The following is a 25,355-nucleotide window of genomic DNA, read 5'->3' as shown; positions in this document are numbered from 1 at the left end:
TTGTTTTATTTCTTACATTCCACATATGAGTAAAATCATATGGTATTTGTCTTTCATTGACTGACTTATTTCCCTTAGCATAATACTTTGCAGCTCCATGCTGTTGCACATGGCAAGATTTCATTCTTGTTTTTGAGTAATATTCCATTGTGTGTGTGTGTGTGTGTGTGTGTGCGTGTGTGTGTGTGTAAGTCCATACAGTGGTCTTCAAGACACTAATGAATCTCTACTTTACCCCCTCACCAATCTGACTTCATTCTCTACCACTTACTTTTGATTGTCCCTTTAGTTATACCAAAGATATTTCTGCCTCAGTCTTTGCCTCTGTTCTTTTCTCTGCTGAGAATACTCTGCACCCAGATATCTTCAAAATTAGTTCCCTTGGATCTCTGCTTAAATATCTTCCCACAAAAGATGTCCCTGACCACATATCCATACACACATGCACATACACTCACATACTCTTTATCTGCCATACTCTAATTTTCTCTATAGCACTTACCCCTCCTGACATATTACCTGTAGGCCACATATATGGACCATATACACATTTTTAAATCTAAACATTTCTGAAAGCCTTAAATTTATCATACTTCATTTGTTAGCCACACTTGGAATGTCTTGAACTCATCTGGTGCTAAAAACTGTTCTGATTCCATATGAGGCTGTTTTTAATTTATATTTATTCCATTTGATATGAATGTTGATACATTTTACTTCGTAAACTGTAATATGTTTGATTATAGACCTATAGGGATAGCACCATGTTACCTTTCTAAAATCCAAAAAGTTCTGAAGTTTCAGCATATCTGGCCTTAAAGCTGTTGGATAATGGACAGTAGACCTACATTTATTTGTGTGCTGTATATTGCCTGCTACTGTTTTTTTATTGCCTATTCTCATAGCTTAAAGCCATGCCTAAGTAGTAGACACTCAATACATATTTGTGAATAACTGAATGAATTTTTTAAAGTTTTCTATAAATTACAGGCTGAACTAGGTGACCACCTAATGCCCTATCCATTTCTAAGAGTATATGATCCTTTAGAAGATAAGGAAAATAATATTTTATGTTCTCACATTTAATTCTTATTAATGTCATGCATAAATTATCAATTTTAGAAATTTACAAATTTACCCATTTTACAGATGTATTCATTATAGACTTTTTTGAAATTCAGAAAAGATACAAAGAAAATTTTAAAAATCACTCACGATCTTGCCTCCTAGAAGTAATCACTATACACACTCCTTTTATGTACCTCTAGATAAGTTTAAAGATTTCACTCCATAATTCTTGATAGTTTTAAAGTCTTATTTTTCATTTACTGGATTGTGAATTAAATTTTCCACTTAATCCTCGCAAATCTTATGAGGATCAGCTATTATCTCTATAGATGATCAAGCTAAGGCACAGAGATACCAGATAACTTGCCCAAGCTCCTAGAGCTAGTAAGAGGGTAACTGGGATTCAAACCAGTAGTCTTAATTCAAGAACCTTGCTCTTAACTTCTTGTATACTGTTTTGGTTATACCCCCTATAATCTCAGTGGACATCTGTTAGAAAGTATAGTTATTGATTGAATTATACTGAAACAAGAAATAAAAGTCCTTAATAGTAAATTATACTGCTTTTATGTAGCCAAGATTATCTTTTACAGTTTTGATATTTATAACAATAGTGTAATCATTCATAATTCTAAGTACTTTCTATATTTTCTACATCCATAAAAGATTATTTTAATGAATGTAAATACATGTAATTCATAACATGCATCAGTCAGGATGGGTTAGATTATGCTACATTAACAAAAAGTCCCCCCAAATATTACTGGTCTATAGTGATAAATGTTACCTCTTATTTTGATTAATAGTATTTATGCAAAGTAAGCAACACAGTGCCTAGCAAATAGAGGCATAATAAATGTAAATCATTATGAAATCAATAAATTTAATGGTTTTATTATTTTTTAATAGTAGTAAACTCATCATATAATACTAAATAGTTCCTAAATTAATGTGCAGTGATTCTGTGATTACACGATAGATTACATGATATTCTCATCAACACTGTGGGAAAATATACTGTGAATGACTTAACTATGGGTTGTCTATAGCTGACCAACAGGTTATATTCAGAGATATTTACATTATATCACTGTCATTATAAATTAAATACTCTATGGTTAAAATTATCTTAATAGCTACACTTAGGACTTATAGAAAATCCATTGACAAATTTGCAGAGTAGTTGTATGTAATTGATAAATTGCTTTAAATTTTTTAAGCTTTGATTTCTTCACTGAAAAGTTGAGGATCATATCTATACTGCTTATTTCACAAAACCAATTAAGCCTGTGTGTAAAATATATTTTTATATATTTTATATATCTTTGTTTTATATATGTGTGTGTGTGTGTGTGTGTGTGTATGTCAGCATCAAAAGCATTTAACAGACTATAAAATGATACAATTTCTTTTACAGAGATGTTCCTTGTAAGAATTCTAAGTCATTATGAGAATGATTGGTTATGTTAACTAGAGTCTATATAAGAATCCAAAATGTTTATATAGCTCAAGGAGCAAAAAGTATCTGTTATTAGAAAAATTCAGGGCGGTAGGATTCATGATAAAGAATACGTTTACTGACATCACTTCTAATATATCCAGAAACAGGAAGATTTGTTAGCATTAAATTCATAAGTGATGAATGCAACTCTCTGTCATGTTTTTTTGAATAATGTATAGTATTCATTTTGGGGGTAAGAAGGATTTGAAACTGAAGAAAAAACCAAATGTCAGCTAAAGCTAAAACTTACAAAGAGGGTTGATGATCAAGGTGTTCAATAGAATTTATATCCCTAGGGCCTGACACTATTTCTGACAGGTATTTGATGTTCTATATGTACTTGTTGACTAAATAACAAGATGTGACTTTTCAATCATGATTTTGTTATTTGGCTCTCTATTTAGAAAATTTCTCTATTTAGAAAATTTCTGGAGAAATTTTCTAAAATTGTGTAAAATTGTGTAAAAATGATTTACACAATGTTGTTGAGTGGTTGAAATAAGGGCATAATGTTTCTGAGTGACTCATATTTGAATATTTGAGTTTTGGTGTATATTTTCAAAAACTTCATATTACATACTATTCTGCTTTAACTTAGATGAGAAGAATCTATTATCCTATTTCCTTTTAATTTATGTCAATCATCCAGTGAGATTCCACTAATGCATTAAAGTCTCTCTATGTGATTTTCCTTATTATATGAAGTTAATATAATACTGGGAATACACTCAATTGCTTCATCTATCCAAAAGTACAATCAGTATTTTATTTACCATTCATTATTGTGGCACACATTTCTAAATAGCCACAACAGCCTAATCTACAAATGCTACAGGTAGGTAGGTAGGTAGGTAGGTAGGTAGGTAGGTAGGTAGATACTACTTTTTGTTAGTTTTAGGGGTACATCAAGATGGAATGCAAGGTACAACTCAGTGTATCCGTTTAATAAAATGCATTCAAAGGAGTTTTGCAGGAAGAATTTGAATCTATCCAAATGAAATAGGATCTTTAGGATCTTGCCAAGTATGGTATTAAAAATAATTATTATGGGATTTAACTGTTACATAACCTATCTAAAACCCAATTTTTATAATAAAATCAAAGCTATTAATTTACCTTTTATAAAAGCTTTTTTATATTACTGGATAGATTTTTTTTCTTTTTGTCTAACTGCACTAAATATGCATTATTTAACAAAAAAAAGGGAAAACTGGCATTAAAAGTAATTCTAAATAATCTTCTACCAAGACATTCTCATAGGGCAGCAGTACCATTAAGCATTGGAAAAATTAGCTTCGTATTTAATTATGACTAAATTAGGGTCTTTAAAATTGTTAATATAACTTGTATAATGTAATGATTCTGTTTTCTTTTTCAAGATGCTTCATTGGCCTGGTAGAATTAGAGAGGGCTCTGCTGATCTAGTCTAACCCCTCACATTACTTATGAGGACACAGAGCTCCAGATAAGAGTGAGATTCTAAAAGTAGTTGACAGGCAGGAAAGCCAAGAACACAGAGTGCTGTGATCTTTGAAGCAGTGAGTACACGTGGAACAGTTTTTGCCTTGCAGATTTGTCATGTGGTTTTTCTTGGAGTAATTACAGTAACTTTTAACCTGAAAGTCACTAGAAACGTTTTTACTCCAAGAAGCCAATCCACTGTACTAAGGCTTTCTTCTTCATTCCCCTTGTTTGCCCAGGCATTTTGATAATAGTAACAACTAATATTTGTATAGGACTTTTCAATTTTAGAAAAAAAATTTTATATTTCACATCTCATTTGACTCACAACAGTTATCAGTAAGAAAATACTATTCTCACCCTTTAGATGAGGAAACTGAAGCCAAAGGAAATTTAATGCATCACGCAGATCATTTAAGTAGCTGGCAGAGCCAAACTTGAACACAGGCCTTCTGACTCCAGAGCCTTTTTGCTCTTTCCACTCTGTATAGTTGAGAGTTGTTGAAGGGTGCTGAAGGATTTTTAAGTCAGATTATTGTTATGTCACATCATTTTTAAGAGGTCTCTGGTCAACCCTTTTGTTATGTGACTAACAATGTTTAAAATTAATAATGGCTACCATGTATTGAATGCCTGCCATGGGCCAGGCAGTGTTGTAGGTGCTTACTATATCTGACTCTGACTCCCAGAACCTGTGACATACTGCTACGGTCTCTATTTTAGAAGTGAGGTTATGCTACTTATCCAGTAGGCAATTAAAACATAGGACTGAGGTGCCTGAGTGGCTCAATCTATTAAGCCTCAGACTCTGGATTTTAGCTCAGGTCATGACCTTATGGTGGTGAGATGGAGCCCCATGTTGGGCTCCATGTTGGGCGTGAAACCTGTTTAACATTCTCCCTCTCCCTCTCCCTCCCCCTCCACCCCTCTCCCCCTTCCCCTCTCTGACTCTGTGTCTGTCTCTCTCAAGAAAAAAAACAAAAAAGCAAAACCTGGGATTAAAACTCCAGTCTGTTTGCCTCCCAAGCTTCAACTTTGCAGCTGTACCCAAGATTCAGTGTCCTTAAAGGAGAGTATATGCATATGTTTAAAGCAGTATCATTCTTTGTGTACTAACTCTATACTGCATACATGGCTACTCATATACATAGGAATATGTATATCCAGATCTTAATTTATTGACCTAGTAACTGAGAAAATAACTACTACTGGTTCAGAAGCTCATGAAATTCAAAAAGAAGATAAATCAGTAGCTGTATGGACCAGTATTATAATTACTAGGTGCCAGGATAAGTTTTTTTCTTCCTTGTAATAATGTTAAGTAGTAATGGATGCTTCTTTATTGAGATGTAATTGACATGTAACATTTATATTAGTTTCAGGTATGTAGTGGATATTTTTAACAAAATATCCATCTGACCTACCTACCTTAAATGAAAATGTTTAGAAACTGTGTTCAATTTAATGATATTATACTGTCTTCTGAAATTTTATCTTCTGTAATTACTAGTTAGGTTCAGTATTTCTATTTATATATGATTTTATTACTTTTTTTTTAATATTTTTGCCTTAAAAATTTTTTTTTAATCGGCTTCTAAGCTACAACTATCAAAACTGTAGAAGGCTTCTCTTTCAGCCCCTATTTTTTTACAAAATTATTTTGAAGAGTTGTTTTCACTGAAGTGATTTTTATTTGCCACAGGTGTGCAGAAAGATACCAGCAGTGTGAGCTATGGGATGGCCAAGCCCTTATGCAGAAACAGAGGAAAGACCTGTACAGCCACTTCTTAGCTAAGTAGCATGTTGTTCACTGGCTCAATATCTCCTTTCAGGAGGAAAATGGGCCTCTAACCTTCCCAAGTTCTAATGTGCAGAGAAAGCATAGGAATTCACAAAGAGGAAATTTATTCCAGTTTTGAAGTTCTACCTAGTTCCTGCGACCAGGCCCTCATGGCTTCCAGCGGGGCATTCTCCTGTCATCCTTTGTTTTATCTAGAAGTCTTGTCCCACACAGGAAGGTCTAGGGAATCAGGCATTTAACAAGAGCATAAAAGTCTCCCTGAGTTTTAAAGTGTTCAATTTCTAAGCAAATCTGAAGGATATATGTAATTCACATCCCATAATTTTATGCTGTTAACATATCTTCAAGGGAAGTTTTAAAAGCAGCATGGACTAGACTTTGATGGTAATCAAGAAGACACATTTATTAAATAGTGTCCTCTGTAGCATTATTTTAGCTATTACATATGCCACTTTGACAGTTTGTTATTATCTTTTTTATCTAGGTCGAACTGGAAGGTACACTCTTATAGAAAAATGGAGAGATACTGAAAGACACTTAGCGCCTCATGAAAATCCTATCATATCCTTAAACAAATGGGGGCAGTATGCTAGTGATGTACAGCTAATTTTACGTCGAACTGGGCCATCTCTTAGTGAGCGACCCACTTCAGACAGTGTGGCTCGAATTCCTGAAAGAACTTTATACAGGCAGAGTTTGCCCCCTTTAGCCAAACTGAGGCCTCAGATTGACAAATCAATCAAAAGGAGAGAACCTAAAAGGAAATCATTAACATTTACAGGAGGTGCCAAAGGATTAATGGACATTTTTGGAAAGGGTAAAGAAACTGAATTTAAGCAAAAGGTGCTGAATAACTGCAAAACAACAGCAGATGAGTTAAAGAAGCTGATTCGGCTACAGACAGAGAAGCTTCAATCCATTGAGAAAGAGCTAGAATCAAATGAAATCGAAATACAGTTTTGGGAGCAAAAGTATAATTCTAACCTTGAAGAGGAAATTGTCCGCCTGGAGCAAAAGATCAAAAGAAATGATGTAGAAATTGAAGAGGAAGAATTTTGGGAAAATGAATTGCAGATTGAACAGGAAAATGAAAAACAGCTGAAGGATCAACTTCAAGAAATAAGACAGAAAATAACAGAATGTGAGAGCAAATTAAAGGACTATTTGGCTCAGATCCAGACTATGGAAAGTGGTCTTGAAGCAGAAAAATTACAACGGGAAGTTCAGGAGGCACAAATCAATGAAGAAGAGGTTAAAGGAAAGATTGGTAAGGTCAAAGGAGAAATTGACATTCAAGGCCAACAGAGTCTGAGGCTGGAAAATGGCATTAAAGCTGTAGAGAGGTCTCTTGGACAAGCCACCAAACGATTACAGGTAAGAACATTTTTATAAAAAGGATGTTTCGTCTGTTTAAAAGAATTAATATATTCTTGGCATTTTCTTTAATGATTGTCCATTTTCTCTTATATTGAAAGTTAGAAAGCTATCTTGGCTTATAAGTTTCTTAGAATTTCTGTGACTTACGACCAAGCTAAGATGTGAGACCAAAACAGAGATGAGCGCTAAAGCCACACTGATCTTTGTTCCATGGCAACAGGTTTCTTACTGTGTGTCAGTTGTAACATTAGGTAATTGGATACAGAGAATAGAACCTCAGAGCTGGAATGGACACTAATGATGAGATAGTGAATCTGACCTTCACTCCTTTTAAAGATAAGGAATCCAGTGCAAAAGAGATTACTGCAGATTGGTTTGCCAGGGACTGTGTGGCTAGTTAACTGCTTATCTATTACTTCTCCATTGTTGCTAACCCCATCTTTCTTGAGATGTAAATAGTTCCCTTCTCTCCACATTACTTATTCTCCTTTGCTTTCCTGAGGAGAGGGACACAGAGGTTCCTCTCTGATTTTCCACTCTCTGGTTCACATACGAGAATATTTATATTTTGCCATTAGGTGCTGATTACTCAACTTAAATTTCTTAGACACCCGTTCTTGAAAAGAAAATGTGATGATGTTAGGAGAATTACAAAAGAGGTATTAAAAATAAATAATAGTTAAAATATTAAATATTAATATTAAATAAAAGCTTAAATAGTACGTAAATTCACATTTCTGATTTTTGTTACATTTGGCCACATTTCAAATGCTCTGTGGCACATGCCTAGTGGTTGCTGTATTATTGATCAGTGCTGGTTAAGAAGCTTGCTATTCAGAGTGATCCATGCAGTTCAGGAGACATTTGTTAAAAATTCAGAATCTATATTTGTAATAAGGTGTCCAGATAGTGCCTACGCATGTGGAAGTTTGAGAAGAATTTCTCAACTGGAATATCAACAGTTTTATCAGCAGAGAAAGCTGAGCTTTCAGAAAGAACTTTCATGATTTCCTTTCTGTGCCACTAACCATAGTGAGAAAGAAAACTGCCACCAAAATTTTGAAAATTGAGAATTTCTCATGCAGTGGAAAGTTGTTAACCTCTGATTTGTCAGTATTCTACTATTTGGATTCACTTTGACCCTTAAAAAGGGTACAATTGGAAGTTGTGTTGCCTTTGCTATTATCTACAGGAAACACTAATTCTTGACAGCCATTACTAGTAAATCTCACCACCCATTGAAAAATATTTCATAATCAAACTAACATATCTCCAAGTACCTGCTACGCTCAAAGTAAGTGGAGGAAGCAACCACTCATTTCTGGTATCTCTCCCCTACCCCTGCCAGGTTCATCAAACAGATTCAACCTGGATGAGTCCTTGCCACTTTTCCCTATAGTGCAGTAAAGGAGAGAAAGAGAACTTCATCAATGCCTTTCCTTGTTTTTTGAGCTTTCTGGCTGTCCAAACTTGATCTCCTTTCTTTAAAGATCTTCGGTTCTCAGATCTGTCTTTGCCAAGGATTTAATTAGAACCCCACAGTGAAAATCTTGTGGGAACTTTGCTTTCCTCATGCTCTAATATAAATCTCAATAACGGATCCCATGAACACTTGAACAGTCCACCAAATACAAGAACTTTTCTGAGTCTCACAGACCAAATGACTATGAATTTTACAGTCGGTTTTGAAGTAAATAATAGGGAAATTTATTTGTGAACAGCTTATAGCAACATTGCTATAAACACTGGGATGGATGGAAACCGGTATTTATTGATGAAAGTCTATAGATATAGATTTATTTCATCAGGTGTATAGTGAATTCCTAACAGAGGAAAGCATCACATTTAAAAGGACAGACTAAAGAAGCTCTTCTTTATTTGCTTACTTTTTGGCCTGTGCCACAGAACAAAAATGACCTCTTTTTAGCCTCTTTTTAGCAAATTTAACACAGATTTGTTGACTGTGTTCTTGTGCAAGCAAGTATCGCACACACAGCCCCCACAAGCAGATGGACTATCATCAGGATGTCTTTAGCTGGCCAATAGTGACTCCTCCAATAAAAAGAAAAATTTTAACTTCCATCTAGGACAAAGAACAAGAACTGGAGCAGTTGACTAAAGAGCTGCGTCAAGTCAATCTCCAGCAGTTTATCCAACAGACAGGGACAAAAGTTACCGTTTTGCCAGCGGAGCCCATCGAAGTAGAGGCCTCACATGCAGACATAGAAAGGGGTAAGGTGTTGAGAAATCTGCTCTTTTCCCTTTATTCTCACTGGTTAACTTTGAATAAACTACTCGCATTCAGTTAAAACGTTAACCTGCCACTCAAAGCTTGGGCCACTTAAAAAAAAGTTGATGTACGTCCTGTTTCTGGGGAAAATCAATAATAGTTAGGTTATTTAATTTACTTAGAAAAGCATGTAATCCCCAAATCTTCTGTCATTTGTTTTAAACTGCTTCTTTAAGAAACTTTTTCCTGACGTATGAGTCAAATTTTAGCTTCTGTTTCTGACACCCCTTCCTCCTCTCCTAAAAGTCTTTATTATTAATTTGTGCTGATATTTAAAAGATATGTATCATCCAAACAACCAAGAAAGAGAAGCAAAATGCTCACCTTTTTACAAAGATCATTAACTGTTGAAACCACTGAAAACTGTTTTTATCACTGAGAGGGTCAAGAAGACTTAGCCTTCTCCTCGTACCCCAGACCCCACGGGGGACTACAGTTTTATAGTGTAATGTTAGTTGGCTCTTCAGGCAGAAAAAATTCTAATTTTTCACGTTGCTAAGTCCTTCGAGTTGCTGAGTCCACAAAATGGCTTTCTTTGTTTTCTGTGTAGAGGCACCATTCCAGTCCGGGTCCCTGAAGCGGCCCGGTTCATCTCGGCAGCTCCCCAGTAATCTCCGTATTCTACAGAATCCTATCTCATCTGGTTTTAATCCTGAAGGCATATATGTATAACATTATCTGTCTTCAGGGGAGAGACCCAATGAAGGTACCAAGGACAGTGAAAATTCCTTCTTTGATTTGTGCCAATGATGAACAGAGGATATATTTCACAAGCCACCGTATCTTTTTTCTGTCCTAAATTGCATACCACTTGGAGCCATACCCTGTGCACTGATGCTAAAGAACAAAGAAACTGTGTTTTCACACATCAACAGTGTTGACGTTTTTGTCCAGCAGCTGTAATGCAAAGCCTTCATTTTTATTTGTAGCATTTTGAGAGCATTAGGAAGGTATTATACTGTGTGTATACATAAATAAAACCATGACAAGAGTGAAGAGAAATACATGACTGGCTTAGTTTAATTTATTCCATATAATCGATTAATGGGTAAATGTTGATGTTTTAATATTTTTTATTAATACTTATCCTGTGACCTAATTACATTATATATGGTGTGATTATGACTGTGTGCAGGTTGCCAGACTCCATCCATACATTGCCAATTTACAGCTCTACAGGTGTCATAGGGTGCTCCACCATCAAAACTAAGTCTTTAAGAACCCACTTGTATTTATTTTGTGTACCTGTCCTAACCATTGCTTAATTAGATCCAGTCATTCAGGTTTTCTTTTTAATATGGACTTTAATCTTTTCTTTACAATATTTCCAGTACATGAATGACCACATAGCAGAATAGAAATATTTTCATGAGGTTAATTGTATCTTTAACAAACAAACATGTAACTGTTGACTATCCAAACAGGTGTGGGGTTTCCTGATACATTATGTGTTTTGTTTCTGCCCTGCCTTAATCACTTTAATCTCATGGGTCCTCAAGAGTTGCCATAATACATAAGTTAGAGATACCTGGTGGGTCTGCTTCAGAAAGGTTACTTTAAGTGATACATTTTTAAAATGACCCACTTCATATGTATGATCTGTTGGTGTAAGCACCCATGGGCAAGCTTTTGCTTGCACATAATTTACTCTGTACTTTATGAACTATTGCTAGTTCTCCAATTGCTTAGAGAGAAAGTATGTTGGAGTTAGGTACTTTTTGCAAAGGAAATTAAGTTAATCTTTTTTTTTTCCCCCATTTTTGAGCTTGACTTTTACATGTAGGACATGAGTCTCCATTTGTACATATATTTTCTCTATTTATAAAACCAAAAATGAGTCAATACCTCTCCCATGAGTGGTGACTTAACTAAGATTCACAAGTAATATCTGGATGGATGTGGTCAGATACCATTTAGCCATTTTTACATTCCCTCTGATCAAAATTTGGTACAGTATAATTAAGACTTTAAACTGAAATTTAAAGTAGTTTTTAATTCTGAGGAAAATATATTCTCTGTATTACATGCAACAAAGTAAAAGTGGATTAGTATATTAATGCCATGGTAACAATAAAAAGATGTAAGTTATATCTTATGCATGAGGGCAACTTTGGATGTTTTAACACATTTGACTTATTTTTGGTTTAATGAATGCTGAGAATGCTGCATTTAGGTTTCCAATGAAAACTTTTAAGAATGGCTATGAAAATATATAGAAGCTTCTAGAGAACTGAAAGTAATAATGCAGAGTTGCCTTTTCTAGTCCAGCTAAATGGCAGACCTCAACTAAAGATATTGTTTTCTTTGGGTTCTTGGAGTTATCAAGTTGACTGTGCCATTATACTATTTTGCAAATAACTTGATAAATAAGTTATTCTTACCTAAATAACTACAGTCTGTACACATTTGCTCTCAATTTATAATAGTTATTTCATATCTACATATATTTAAAAATTAGGAGAATTAAAAAAATCAAAATAATTTGTAGATTTTGTGACAGCAATGATTTATGTATGCCCAATATATGCCTTATTTTTAAAGGGTTCCATCCTATACCAAGAGTCATTTTGTTATTGTTGTTCAGAGAAATTAAGATCTTATTCACAAAGAAAAACATTTTTATAAATTGATCACATCCTATTTAAATCAAAATGTTAAACTGAAGATATATTAAACTTTGCAGTTTGTAATTGCAAAGATGCCTTGGTGTGCCATCAAAAACACGAAGTCAATATCCAACTTAATTGTTGTAAATTATTATCAGCATTAACCTAATAACTTTAAAGAAAGACTGGCAGCATTGTGACAACTTTATCTGAATTTTCAAATGCCAGGTAATCTTTATGTACCTAATTATAGATAGAAATACTATTTCCTAGGTGAGAAGAATATATAAATGTGAATTTGATAAATACATTGAGCAGCTATACTTTTTAATCAGTTATATTACTTCTGGAAGAACATCTCTAAGAAATATTTTCTAAGTCTTTTTTTAAAATAGAAGAAAGAAAACTCATTTCCCTAGAACATCTTAAAAATATTGTAGTCTATTCCTGATCATTTTTATCTATTGTGAATATAGATGAGTTAGATTAAGTGCCACATCTTTTGGATACATTTCGGAGGGGGGCAGTGGGCAATGATATACAAAAAATACCAAATATAAAATTTTGCATCTGGGGGAATATTCAGGTTCTAAATACTAAACTAGATTATAAGGTTTTTATTATTATTATTATACTTTAAGTTGTTGTTTTATTAAGATTTCCTGTATTAAGTACATTAGAAGATATTTTTTTCTTACCAAGGAACGATTTGAAATAGCACTGGTATATTTGACCCTTTAGAATGTCTAGCATCTTCAGAGAATGATCCCTAGTTGGTTGCCTCAGTCCTTTTTTTTTTTTCCTTATGAGATATTTTGGTTGAGTAGCATGTTTTGTTTTGTTTTGTTTTGTCCTGATGCACAGGGAATTGATATGTGAGACTTTGGTTAGTATTAATAGTAGTTACCTATTTAATTCCCTCAGTCATCCCTGAATAATCATCAATTCCCATAGTTCAAATAAATCATAAACTAGAGCTAAAACAGTAAAGATGCAGAATTTATGATGTGAAGTGTGATTATTAACAGTGTTCAAGAACAAAACACTTGCTTCCAGAGCATAAATAAATTTTGTACCTGCATTAAAAGAACATTTTCTTTGTGAATAAGAGAAAAACGGTCTTTAGAGTAAAGAAACTTCATTTAAAGCCATTTCTGTGAACATCTTTCCAAGTTAGAACTATAATAATGGATTGAGGAAATAATACGGAAAAGGCAAAAACTCTTGATTTCAGGTGTGCAAAGGATGTGGGCAGATGGGCATTTCCCTGTGTGCATTGCCTTTGAAAAATTGGGCCTTAATTTATATGTATATAACAGTGCTGTGTTCACATCCCTCTTCTACCTAAAGTTGTCTTTATTAATCCATATTGTATTAAAATTTAGCTCATAAGTGTTACTTTTATATTATGTCCATTTTGTTGCATGTTTATACTATTTGCTACAGTATTTTTAAGTTTTGGGTGAAGGCCATCAGCTGTGTGGAGAAGACAAAACAATCACTATTTATTCAGTATTGCTGCTTTACGTTTCCAGAATAAGCTTTCTATGCCAGGACAGTGACTGCTTGAAAGCTGCAGGAGCTCTCTTCCAATGCATTTTATATATTTTTAGAAACCAAATACATGCAGATAACTATTTAGTATACTAATTATATTAAACCAGCAGAAATATAAAGGCAATAAAGTATATACATATATATATGGGGGGAGGAAAAGATTAAAAAAATAGGTTTACAGCCAGACATGGTGATAGCCCTAAATATATTTCCAATCTGTCTTTTGGTATTGACCCAAGGAGGATTTGAGTTGCTGCAGCTTTAAACAGATAATTGCCACGTTCACTACTGTGGACACATAAATATGCTTTTAGTACTGCTTTGCTTATGTACCAATAAAATATCTGTAATATGTATGATATGTAATTCTTTTTTTTTTTTACTTTCATTTCAAAATGTATATTTTCTGATTATTATCATGAGCTGTAAAACAAAGGATCAGTATCTGATATTCTCCCAAGTAATAAATTTTCAGGATTCATTGGGGCATTACAGTTGCTGGTTTGTTTCTTATGTGTTTAATATTTCAAAATATGAGTTTGTTTTCTTTAAAAGATACTAAAGAGAAAAGGTCTGCATAACCGTGACATAAAATTACATTTCTCTGAAAGTAATGTTAAAAGAATTACCAATTGCTAGATAAGGTAGCTGTTTTATCAAAGTGAAACTTACTTAAGAAATTAATGCCTCCCTTTTATTTCAAAAGCAAAAGGAAAAAATTGTATCTTAATGAACCTCTGTATTCTCAGATTTCTTTAAAACCATAAATGAGGGGAACAATTAAATACCTACTATGTACCCAGTACAATAATAGGAGACACATTGAGCCATGCAGGGAAACTCCTCCAAATCATACAACTAATGAGTAATTTACAGGGCACTTGAACTTAGACCTTTCTGATACCAAAGTACTTTTCTATATTCCATGACAAACTACACAAGCTTTATAATGGTCAGTTTCTGTTTTTTAATGTGAAAGTACATAAATTGTCATTTTTATAGTCTGTATAAATTATATCTTGACCAAGAAATTATACATACGAACAATAGTATGTTTAAAAACAATGGCAAATTATTAACAAAATAATGCAAAATACAAATTATTTTTGGCCTACTTTGAGGGAATTTAAAAATCTTAATTATCATGTCCTCCTCTATAGACGTTTGTTTAGTTAATGGCAGAGCAAGAAATAACCTTTCTTCACTTGATTCTTCACCTGCTGCCCACTTCACCTATTTGTGCTGCCTCTTAGGAAGGGCCAGCAGAGTCCTAGCTATTAAAACAAGCAGAAACTTGCTGGACACATTCTCGCCGTCTGTTGCCATTTCATGAGCCTTTATTGTTGGTCAGACATTGTACTGAAATTAGTATGATTTGCTTTGCACCTCAAGGAGGTTACAGTCTAATGATCACCGTTAAAGGAACAAGGATAGAGTGCCATGGAAATGCACCAGAAGGGCTTAGCTCTGGTCCAGAGTGTTGGCACACCCTGGAGAAGAGAATATAAACTGGGGAAGATTATCTGGCACAGACTTACAGATGGGAAGATGTAGAGCCTGTGGGGCTGTGACCACAGTGAAAAGGTCTGGAGGGCTAAGAGGGAAGGTCGTCTGCATCCTGAAGGGCTTTGGTTGCCATGGTAAGGAAGGACTTTATCCTTAGAGCTATGAAGGAATTTGGCATGGCAGTGAAATGATCAGACTAGCATATTAAGAAGATCATCCTTGCTGGCATTGTGGAGGACTGACTGGAGAAGGTCAGGCCTGAAAGCAAGAAAGACCACTTGAGGTGTCTCCAGGAGTCTCAGGCAGAGGTAATAGTAACTTGAACTAAGAAAGTAAGAATTTGGGCTTTATTTGATAACAAATGTTTATTGAGCACCTACTTTGTGCCAGGAAGAAGAGAACCAAACAAGTTATAGACATTCTAAGTAAACAGTAGCAAAAGGATATGGTGTTCAAATGGTGGGGGCAAAATAAAGGAATCCAGGAAACTCCAAGTGTTTGACAGCTACACACAGCCTTAAATGGCTGGTAGTAATGGTGCTGTGAGTTTCGTAATGATGAGTAGTCACAGATACTCTGTTCTGTGTGCTGGGGGTGAAAGATTGGGAGAGGAGGAAGGGAAGAGAGAATAGAGACCTGAAGAATATGTACTTGAGAAGTGATCTTCCAATGAACCTCCCCCTTATATAGAGCCCATGCAGCCTTTCCTGTGAGGATGGTGTGGATTTGGGGAAAAGTTCTCTCTCTCTGTAGCACCAGATGTAACCATCAGTCTCCTCATCTGGTATGTTGGAATCCTGTTTTCCCAGCATTACTTTGTGTTCTATATAGGCCACTTTTATTCATCTGCCATGAATATGTGTCCAAGACGTTAGAAGGGTCTGACCATGGTCCAAAGTGAAAGTAAGTGAAGAGGGTGGACAATACAAACTTGTCTCTGTCTATGCCAAGCCAATATTTACAAGTTTCCTGCAACTGCTAGCAGTGTGAAAATCAAATAAATGATTGGAATACCTAAGTAACAAATGATTTTTTTAAAGCATACAACAAATCAGTGACACTGTAACCAAAGAACACGGTGAGCTAAAATGCTGTGTGGCAACAGGTAGCATGCAAACAGAGGCTGGGGAGAGCAGGAACTTGAGCAAGATGCTCACCAGGAGCCACCCACTAAGCCAAGACGGTGCCAGTTGTGGCAGTCACTGAGCTGTGACCATCTTCCATACCATAACATAACATCCCTACTAAACCCAGCCTGCATTAGAACCTTCAAGGACTACCATCCTGGGTCACCTCAACAGGCCAAAAATCTCTCCCTTTCATTAAGCCAAAATAGATTTCCTTGTAATTCACAACCTTTCTTAAAACCACACAGAACAGTTTCCCACCAATATGACAACACTTCAGATATTGAAGGCATCTATTATGTCTCCTACTATTCTCTTTCTGAATTCCCAATTCTTTCAAGTAGTATAATTTCCAGTCTCCTCTCTTTTGAACATGCTGTAGACACTCTTGAATGTGGCAGCCAGAACTAATCACAAAATTCCATTTGTGATTTGATCAGGTCAACACAAGAACTTGATTCATTGTTGTGCAGCCTAAAACTAAAATTAAATGGTTTATTTTATTGGTATTAAGCTTTTTGTGAACCTCCCCTCGCTATTAAATCATTGAACTTACTAGCAAACCAGATCCAACAGTACATTAAAAGAATTATTCACCATAATCTAGTGAGCTTTATTCCTGGGATGGAGAGCTGGTTCAATATCTACAAATCAATCAATGTGATACATCACATTAATAAAAGAAAGTATAAGAACCTCATGATCTTCTCAATAGATGCAGAAAAAGCACTTGACAAAATACAGCATCCTTTCTTGCTAAAAACGCTCAAGAATGTAGGGATAGAAGGATCATACCTCAAGATCATAAAGGCCATATACAAAAGACCCACATATAATATCATCCTCAATGGGGAGAAACAGAGCTTTCCCCCTAAGGTCAGGAACACGACAGGGATGTCCACTCTCACCACTACTCTCACCACTGCTATTCAACATAGTGTTGGAATTCCTACCCTCAGCAATCAGACAACACAAAAAAATAAAAGGCATCCAAATCAGCAAGAAGGAAGTCAAACGTTCACTCTGCAGATGACATGATACTCTTATGTGGAAAACCCAAAATATTCCACCAAAAAACTGCTAGAACTGATACATGAATTCAGCAATGTCACAGGATATGAAACCAATGTACAGAAACCGGTTACATTTCTATACACCAATAATGAAGTAGTGGAAAGAGAAATCAAAGAATCAATCCCATTTACAATTGCACCAAAAAACATAAAACACCTAGGAATAAATCTAACCAAAGAGGTGAAAAATGTATACACTGAAAGCTATAGAGAGCTTATGAAAGAAATTGAAGGAGACACCAAAGAATGGAAAAATATTCCATGCTCATGGATTGGAAGAACAAATACTGTTAAAATGTCAATACTACCCAAAGCAATCTACATATTCAATGCAATATCAAAATAACACCAGCATTCTTCACAGAGCTAGAACAAACAATTCTAAAATTTGTATGCAACCAGAAGAGACCCCAAATAGCGAAAGTAATGTTGGAAAAGGAAAACCAAAACTGGAGGCATCACCATTCCAGACTTCAAACTTTATTACAAAGCTGTAATCATCAAGACAGTATGGTACTGGCACAAGAACAGACACTCAGATCAATGGAACAGAATAGAGAACCCAGAAATGGACCCACAAACATATGGCCAACTACTCTTTGACAAAGCAGAAGAGAATATCAATGGAAAAGACAGTCTCTTCAGCAAATGGTGTTGGGAACATGCAACATGCAGAAGACTGAACCCGGAGCCACTTTCTTACACCATACACAAAAAGAAACAAAATGGATGAAAGACTTAAATGTAAGACAGGAAGCCATCAAAATCCTAGAAAAGAAAACAGCCAACAACCTCTTTGACCCCATGTCTCCAGAGGCAAGGGAAACAAAAGCAAAAATGAACTATTGGGACCTCATCAAGATAAAAAGCTTCTGCACAGCAAAGACAACAATCAGCCAAACTAAAAGGCAACCGACAGAATGGGAGAAGATATTTGCAAATGACATATCAGATAAAGGGTTAGTATCCAAAATCTATAAAGAACTTATCAAACTCAACACCCAAAAAACAAATAATCCAGTTAAGAAATGGGCAAAAGACATGACTAGACACTTTTCCAAAGAAGACATCCAGATGGCCAGCTGCAACATGAAAAAATGCTCAACATCACTCATCATCAGGGAAATACAAATCAAAACCACCATGAGATACCACCTCACACCAGTCAGAATGACTAACATTAACAACTCAAACAACAACATGTTGGTGAGGATGAGAGAAAGAGGAACCCTTTTGCACTGCTGGTGGGAATGCAAACTGGTACAACCACTCTGAGAAATAGTATGGACGTTCCTCAAAAAATTAAAAATATGGGGCGCCTGGGTGGCGCAGTCGGTTAAGCATCCGACTTCGGCCAGGTCACGATCTCGCGGTCTGTGAGTTCGAGCCCCGCGTCGGGCTCTGGGCTGATGGCTCAGAGCCTGGAGCCTGTTTCCGATTCTGTGTCTCCCTCTCTCTCTGCCCCTCCCCCGTTCATGCTCTGTCTCTCTCTGTCCCAAAAATAAATAAACGTTGAAAAAAAAAATTTTTTTTTTAAAAATTAAAAATAGAACTGCCCTACAACTCAGCAATGGCACTACTACTATCCTTATTCAAAGGATACAAAAATGCTGATTCAAAGAAGTACATGCACCCCAATATTTTATAGCAGCACTATCGACAATAGCCAAAGTATGGAAAGAGCCCAAATGTCCATCGATGGATGAATGGATAAAGAGGATGTGGTATATATATACACACACACACACACACACACACACACACACACAATGGAGTATTACTCAGCAATTAAAAAGAATGAAATCTTGCCATTTGCAACTACATGAATGGAACTAGAGGATATTATGCTAAGCAAACTTAGAGGAAGACAAATATATGACTTCAGTCATATGAGGAATTTAAGACACAAAACAGATGAACATAGGCGAAGGGAAGCAAAAATAAAACAGGGAGACAAACCATAAGAGACTCTTAAATACAGGGAACAAACTGAGGGTTGCTGGTGGGGTGTTGGGTGGGGGGTATAGGCTAAACGGGAGATGGGCATTAAGGAGGACGCTTGTTGGGTTGAGCATTGGGTGTTATATGTAGGTGATGAATCACTAAATTCTATTGCTGAAATCATTAATATGTTAAAAAAAACAAAAATAAATTTTTAATGTGCAAAGAAAAATAAGTCATTGGACTGATTGATAGTTTGCCAAAGCCCTTTTCCTGCTGTCAGTGAAATCTTTCCTAACTTGTATGTGTGGTTGAGTTTTAGGATGCATATGCAGAATTTTAGTTTATCAAAATACTTATAATCTCTAAACACTTTGAAAGTAATAAATTCCAGAAGGAAGATGTGACCTTTAATGTCAGATAGATAATGATGATACTTTGGTTGAGGACAGAGTACTATAGGAGCATACAGGAGGTGAGTGGGAAAATCAGGAAAGGCACCATGGAGGGGGTTTAGGCTCCTGAAATGGGCTCTTGAAGAGTGAATAGGCTTTCACTCATACTTACTGAATGCCTACTATGTGGTAGGCACTAGAGATACAGCAGTGAACAAAAAGGCCAAAATCCCTGTTCACTTGGAGCTTAATATGCTAGAAGGAAAGACAGAAGAACAAAGAAGTAAAATATGTAGTATTTTTTTAGATTTTTACTTTAATTTATTTTGAGAGAGATACAGAGAGCAAGTGGGTAGGAGCAGGAAGAGAGAGAGAGACGGAATCCCAAGCAGGCTCCGTGCGCTGTCAGCACAGAGCCTGAAGTGGGGGTTGAACTCAAAAACTGTGATGAGATGACGACCTGAGCCAAAATCAAAGTCAGATGCTTAACCATCTGAGCCACCCAGGTGCCCCAAATATATTAGCATTTTTTTTTATTGTGAAAAGAGCTAAAGAGAAAAATAACAAAGCAGTAAAAGCAATAGGAAGTACCAGAAGTTGGGGAAAAAATTGCAATTTTATAGAGGTTGCCTGAGGCCTCTCTTAAAAGGTGATGTTGGAGTAAACACATAGAAGTGGTGCCAGCACACCTGCAAAAATGAAGAGGAGGTATCTAGGCTCTATAACCCCCGTTAGGCTTCTGTGAGAAAGGCAGAAGCTGCCTGAGAAGCCTGTGGAGTCTGGCTCTCTGTTTCCAAGCAACTGACTCAGAATGCATAGGCCTCTTTCTGGCTATGAGCCAGTTAACTCCTCCCAATTATTCGTTCAATCAATCCTCTCAAATCTAAGTAAGTGAAGGGAAAAGATATTTTAAAGATATTTTAAAAGTTTGAAATCTGAATTTAATTACTCTTAATCCTTTCCAAATTTAAATTCAGAAGTAAAATGTCCTATGCATAGACTTACATTTGACCTCTATTTTTCAAAATAGTGGCTAAAGGAATACTTTTATATCTAATGATGCTGTATTTTGCTAGGCATCCCTCCCAAATTTAATGCAGCTTTATAACTTAAAAGATACATGTTTTTCAGTTCCAAGATATTAAACAAAAACAAGCCATTTTCAGGTACTCTGCCATATGATGATCAATGTTACAGTCTATGTTTATGGAAGGGAACTGTAATTTGAGTTCCATGGACTCCCAGGAAAGGTTTCAGAGACACATTGTGTAGAGACTCCTAATACAGACATTTGGGGGCTTGTGGAAAATTAGAGTGCGCACTGAGCAGGGTGGAAGGTAAGGAGGAAGATGGAACCATACTATGAAGAACTTTGAATTTCATCAGGTGGGTAGTGTAGAGCCAAATGAATTCAAAGGCGCCTTAAGATTAGACTTAATTTTTAGAAAGCTTACTGTGGCGATGTTGCAGTTATTGGGCTGCAGCAGGAAGAGATCGGTATTGGGGACAGCCCCTGGGAAGCAGTTGTAATAGATCTGCATAAATGTTACACTTTTATGAAAACTTCCCTGATCTTCCATCCCTACCAAATTCTCTGATAAACAGCAGTGACAACTTTTCACCTTGTGTCGCCATTTTGCCCTGAAAATATATCTAGCATAGCCCGTGAAGAAACCCCAGGTGGACCTGAATGGACAATTCCTAGACTCTGCCATCCAAGAACAGATACAGAGAGATTACTCAAACAATGGCATAGAAAAATTCCAAAGCCTGTCATCTGGCTTAAGGCCCTGTCACATTGACACATAAAAATTAACCATCACAGTATGTAGGTATATATGTATGTGTGTGTATGTATATATATATACATATGTATATGTATACATATAGATCTATATATGTATATAATATGTGCCTTATGTTATATATACACAGTATTTATATTATAATACATACAATAGCCAAATAAAAACCTTTCTTTTTTGTGTACCATTGTACACAAACTCTCCGGTATTCATCTAAAGGTAACCACTGGAATTGCTTTATTGCTATTGCTATTTGACCATATCTCTCCTACCAAGAGCTCACACAAAATTTATGAGATTTAGAGAAAACAGAGGATCAGCTCTTTATGGGGTCTTCTCTGAGCAAATACTCATGGAGGGCTTCCCTCTGCAATGTGGTAAATGGAACTTCAAATGGAGTCTGGGCAAGTTCTTGAAAATCTGTTGCATAGGAACCAGTTCATATCTAACCATAGTGGCTTGCTGCCTTGGCAGTTTCTTTTATGGCACAAGCAAATATGAGAGAGTGCTTCCAAACCAGGTTTTCACTTTCTTTCATTTGCTATTGCCTCAAAGTTATATCCTTGATTTTTCCAAATCAACAAACATATGGCATGTTTTAGGGATCCATTTAGGGCATTGGGGAGCTGGTGGACATTATTCTGAAATTCTACCACTTTGTGATATCTTTTTAAATTTTTTTTTAATGTTTTATTTATTGAGAGACAGAGAGAGACAGAGCATGAGCGGGGGATGGGCAGACAGAGAGGGAGATAGATTCTAAAGCAGGCTCTAGGCCCTGAGCTGTCAGCACAGAGCCCTACGCGCGGCTCGGACCCATAAACCATGAGATCATGACCTAAGCCGAAGCTGGACGCTTAACCAATTGAGCCACCTAGGCACCCCTACTTTGTGATATTTTTAATGCAAGTGGGATCCACCAGGAAGGAGCTGTTTAGAGGATGGTGAGTCAGGTTTTGCACTTGTCCTGTCAAGATGCTGATAGGATCCAGAAAGTATTTGAATATGAAGGTCTGAAGCTTGAGAAGGAAATAAAGCTGAAGATGGACATATAGAAACCTCACTGAGGCAATAGTTGAAAACACCGCAGGAAAACCCCCTTAAAAACATTCAAATATGTTTTTAAATGAAGAAATAAATTTTCTCAGAAGGATAAACATCTGGTACTTAGCAGCCTCAGTGTCACCAAGAACTGGTTAGAAATTTAGAGTCTCAGGCCCCACTCTGGACATAATGAATTTGAATTTGTGCTTCAGCAAGATGCCACATTATTTATAAGTACATTCAACTTGGAGAAGTGCTGAAGTACACCAAGAAGAAGGGCAAGGACAGGAGCTGGAGGAACCTCTGCATTTATAAGGCCAACACACAGGAGACCAGAGAGGGGGACCATGAGGAATCAGAAGCTGAAAATGTCAGAAGGGTCATTGCCAACAAGCAGGTGGATGGAACATTTGTCTAAACAGAATTCTACTTAGGTAATGGGGTGGGATGAGGATGAAAGTAACCAATGTCTTTTAGTTTTTAGTGTTTTTGTTTTTAGCAACTCCAGATTTTCTAGACAATATTAACAGCATTCTCTTTCTCTGCTCCTCTGACCTCCATGCCCTGAAAGGAGAAAAGATCCAGACATCTGGACTCTTCTTACCTCTTAGGATGGCAAATTGCTTTTTGTATGTGAGTGATTTCGGCTAAGTGAAGAGATTTTTGAAATGGGAGTAAATGGCCCTGCAAATAATCTTTATGGTTTAATGGTAACAGGCAAAAAGAAAAAAAAAAAAAAAAAAAAAAAAAAAACAAGGAATAGGCTGGATTGGACCTGAGGGGCAACAGCTCAGTAGGGGAGTAATGTCACAGCTAGAAATGAGATTGCCCAGGACTGAAGGAGGGGGTGAAAGTTCTAGGCATCAGAGCCATCTGCATAGTCTCTGTGGCATCACCGCAGTGCTGAGCTCTGCTGGGGGGCATGGCTGTGGGTGTGGAGGTCAGCACCAGAGCTGGCTACCTTCAAATGCTTCACCCTCAACAAAGGCTGGGAACCAAGCCACTCCTTTTTTCCTGAATTATAGAAGTCCAGGGGCTTGTGCTTCCAAAGTGGGGCAAAGAAGGAGGGTAGGGAAAGTGCCGATAATTGACTGACATTGTATGTAATTAGGAAAAAGAACAAATGTGATGCCTTTTTCATTTCCTTTACCCTCTATTGCCAGAGTTGCTTCATTTCAGAGAAATTTTATTGAAAATGGTGTCTAATAGGTTACGATTATGTTTTCTTGAATTTCCCATTTCCTGACTCTGTCAGATACTTATTAAAGGAAAAACAAGCATAAGGGTAGAAAATGCAGATGAGCCTGGAGACTCAGTTCTAACACCATCTCTATTTCGTAACAGCCATATGACATTGGGCAAGTCATTGACTTTCTCTGGGCCTCAGTTTCCACTTCTGTAATATGAAGAGATGAGATGAGATGATTCCTCACTGTTTTCCAGCTCTGGCCCCCACAATCAATGATGTGTAACAAAGACAGTATATATTAAAATGTCCAAAAGTCTTGAAGATTAAGAACATGAATCACGAATACAGCAGCTACTAAATTTGTCAATTTAATCTTTTTGAAGTTTGTTACTGAACATTGTCCACAATATGGACAGCCAGGGAAGACAATTGGTAAGAGGGAGGCAGACTGAAAAGAGGTCACTAACTCCTAACACACAAGACGGAGATCCAGTCTTCCCAATCAGTGTGGCTTGACAGAGCCTCCTCTGGCTAAAACTTACCTCCTCCCACATGCTCACGACAGTGTCCTTGTATATTAGGCTGCCTGTTGCTCTTAAAGGCTGAACCTGCATGAAGAGCCCCCTGTGTTGTCAATCTTCACATCTGCCCTATAGGTTTTAGCTAAAAAACTTGACCTAACATTTCCCCTCTCCTCCCCCTTTCCCACTCTTTAGGTTCACCTATTATGTGCTAATAGCATCCTTGACTTACTATCACAGCAGTTATCATAGAGACTGGTTTGTCTGGTTATTTAATGTCCATTTTTACTACACTGCCTGTTTTGTTACCCCTCTATTTCCAGCACATGGCATATGGTATGCATTCAATAAATATTAATTGAAGGAAAAGTTAATTAATGTATTTCATCTTGCTTATGAGAAGATGAAGTCTCATTAAGAAAGTCAAATCGCTAATAAGTGAGATAACAAAATCATGGATGCGTTCTCACTGGCTCCACAGCATACCCATCGTCCACTTTGGGTGGCCTCCTCGTGTCTCTCCTGGACTTCAGCCTCCTGGCAGTAGCACTGGTGCAGGAGGAAGTGATGAGGGAGAAGCAGACGCAGAGCTGAGGGTATATTGCCGCACACCCGGTCCCTCCTCACTTGCCCTTTCTCCGCGTGCTTGCCAGTGCTCGGTATATACTTTATGAATATGAACTCGGAACCTGCTTGAAAGAAGTCTGCCTGTTTGCAGAAGGTCTTACATATATGGCCCTTGCCCTCATGTGGAGGAGCATAGTGAAATATTCAGAACCATGACCTCTCCTCTCTCATTCACCTTCATCTGTATCTTGGATGCCAGTATGCAAACACTCAAATTAGAAATACATGGTATTTGTATTTCTCCAGTGGACTCGATGTGGGATCATCTCTCATCCTTAATGCAGCAATTTTATCTCTGGCCCAGATACTTGGGTTATATAATCTGAGGTCAGCCCTTGATCCACCATGCCAAGCTGTAGGTCCATTTCCAGAGCCCAGGTGTCCTTTGCTCCATTCCTTTGTCTTGCCCAGAGCTACACTCCTCAACATGTCCACTCCATCTGCTGTATCTGCCTACCTCCCCCAC

The 25,355-nt window shown here is 36.6% G+C and overlaps 1 protein-coding gene across 3 annotated transcripts in view; it reads left to right on the top strand.

The window, feature by feature from the left end:
* RASSF8 (Ras association domain family member 8) overlaps window positions 1–14,155 on the top strand; it is a 118,021-nt gene extending 103,866 nt beyond the window's left edge. For all 3 annotated transcript variants that reach the window (XM_040488630.1, XM_040488629.1, XM_040488631.1), the window contains 3 exons: window positions 6,316–7,205; window positions 9,296–9,440; window positions 10,049–14,155. In XM_040488630.1, the coding sequence (XP_040344564.1) occupies window positions 6,316–7,205; window positions 9,296–9,440; window positions 10,049–10,170 (1,157 nt within the window). In that variant the 3' untranslated portion in view covers window positions 10,171–14,155. The remainder of the gene's footprint in view (window positions 1–6,315; window positions 7,206–9,295; window positions 9,441–10,048) is intronic.
* The last annotated feature ends 11,200 nt before the right edge of the window (window positions 14,156–25,355 follow it).

Source organism: Herpailurus yagouaroundi, unplaced genomic scaffold (assembly GCF_014898765.1).
Source record: "Herpailurus yagouaroundi ecotype Mexico unplaced genomic scaffold, PumYag 166, whole genome shotgun sequence".
Lineage (NCBI taxonomy): Eukaryota > Metazoa > Chordata > Mammalia > Carnivora > Felidae > Herpailurus > Herpailurus yagouaroundi.
The sequence above is the reverse complement of the archived record's forward strand: the minus strand, read 5'-3'. Positions and strand labels throughout refer to the sequence as shown.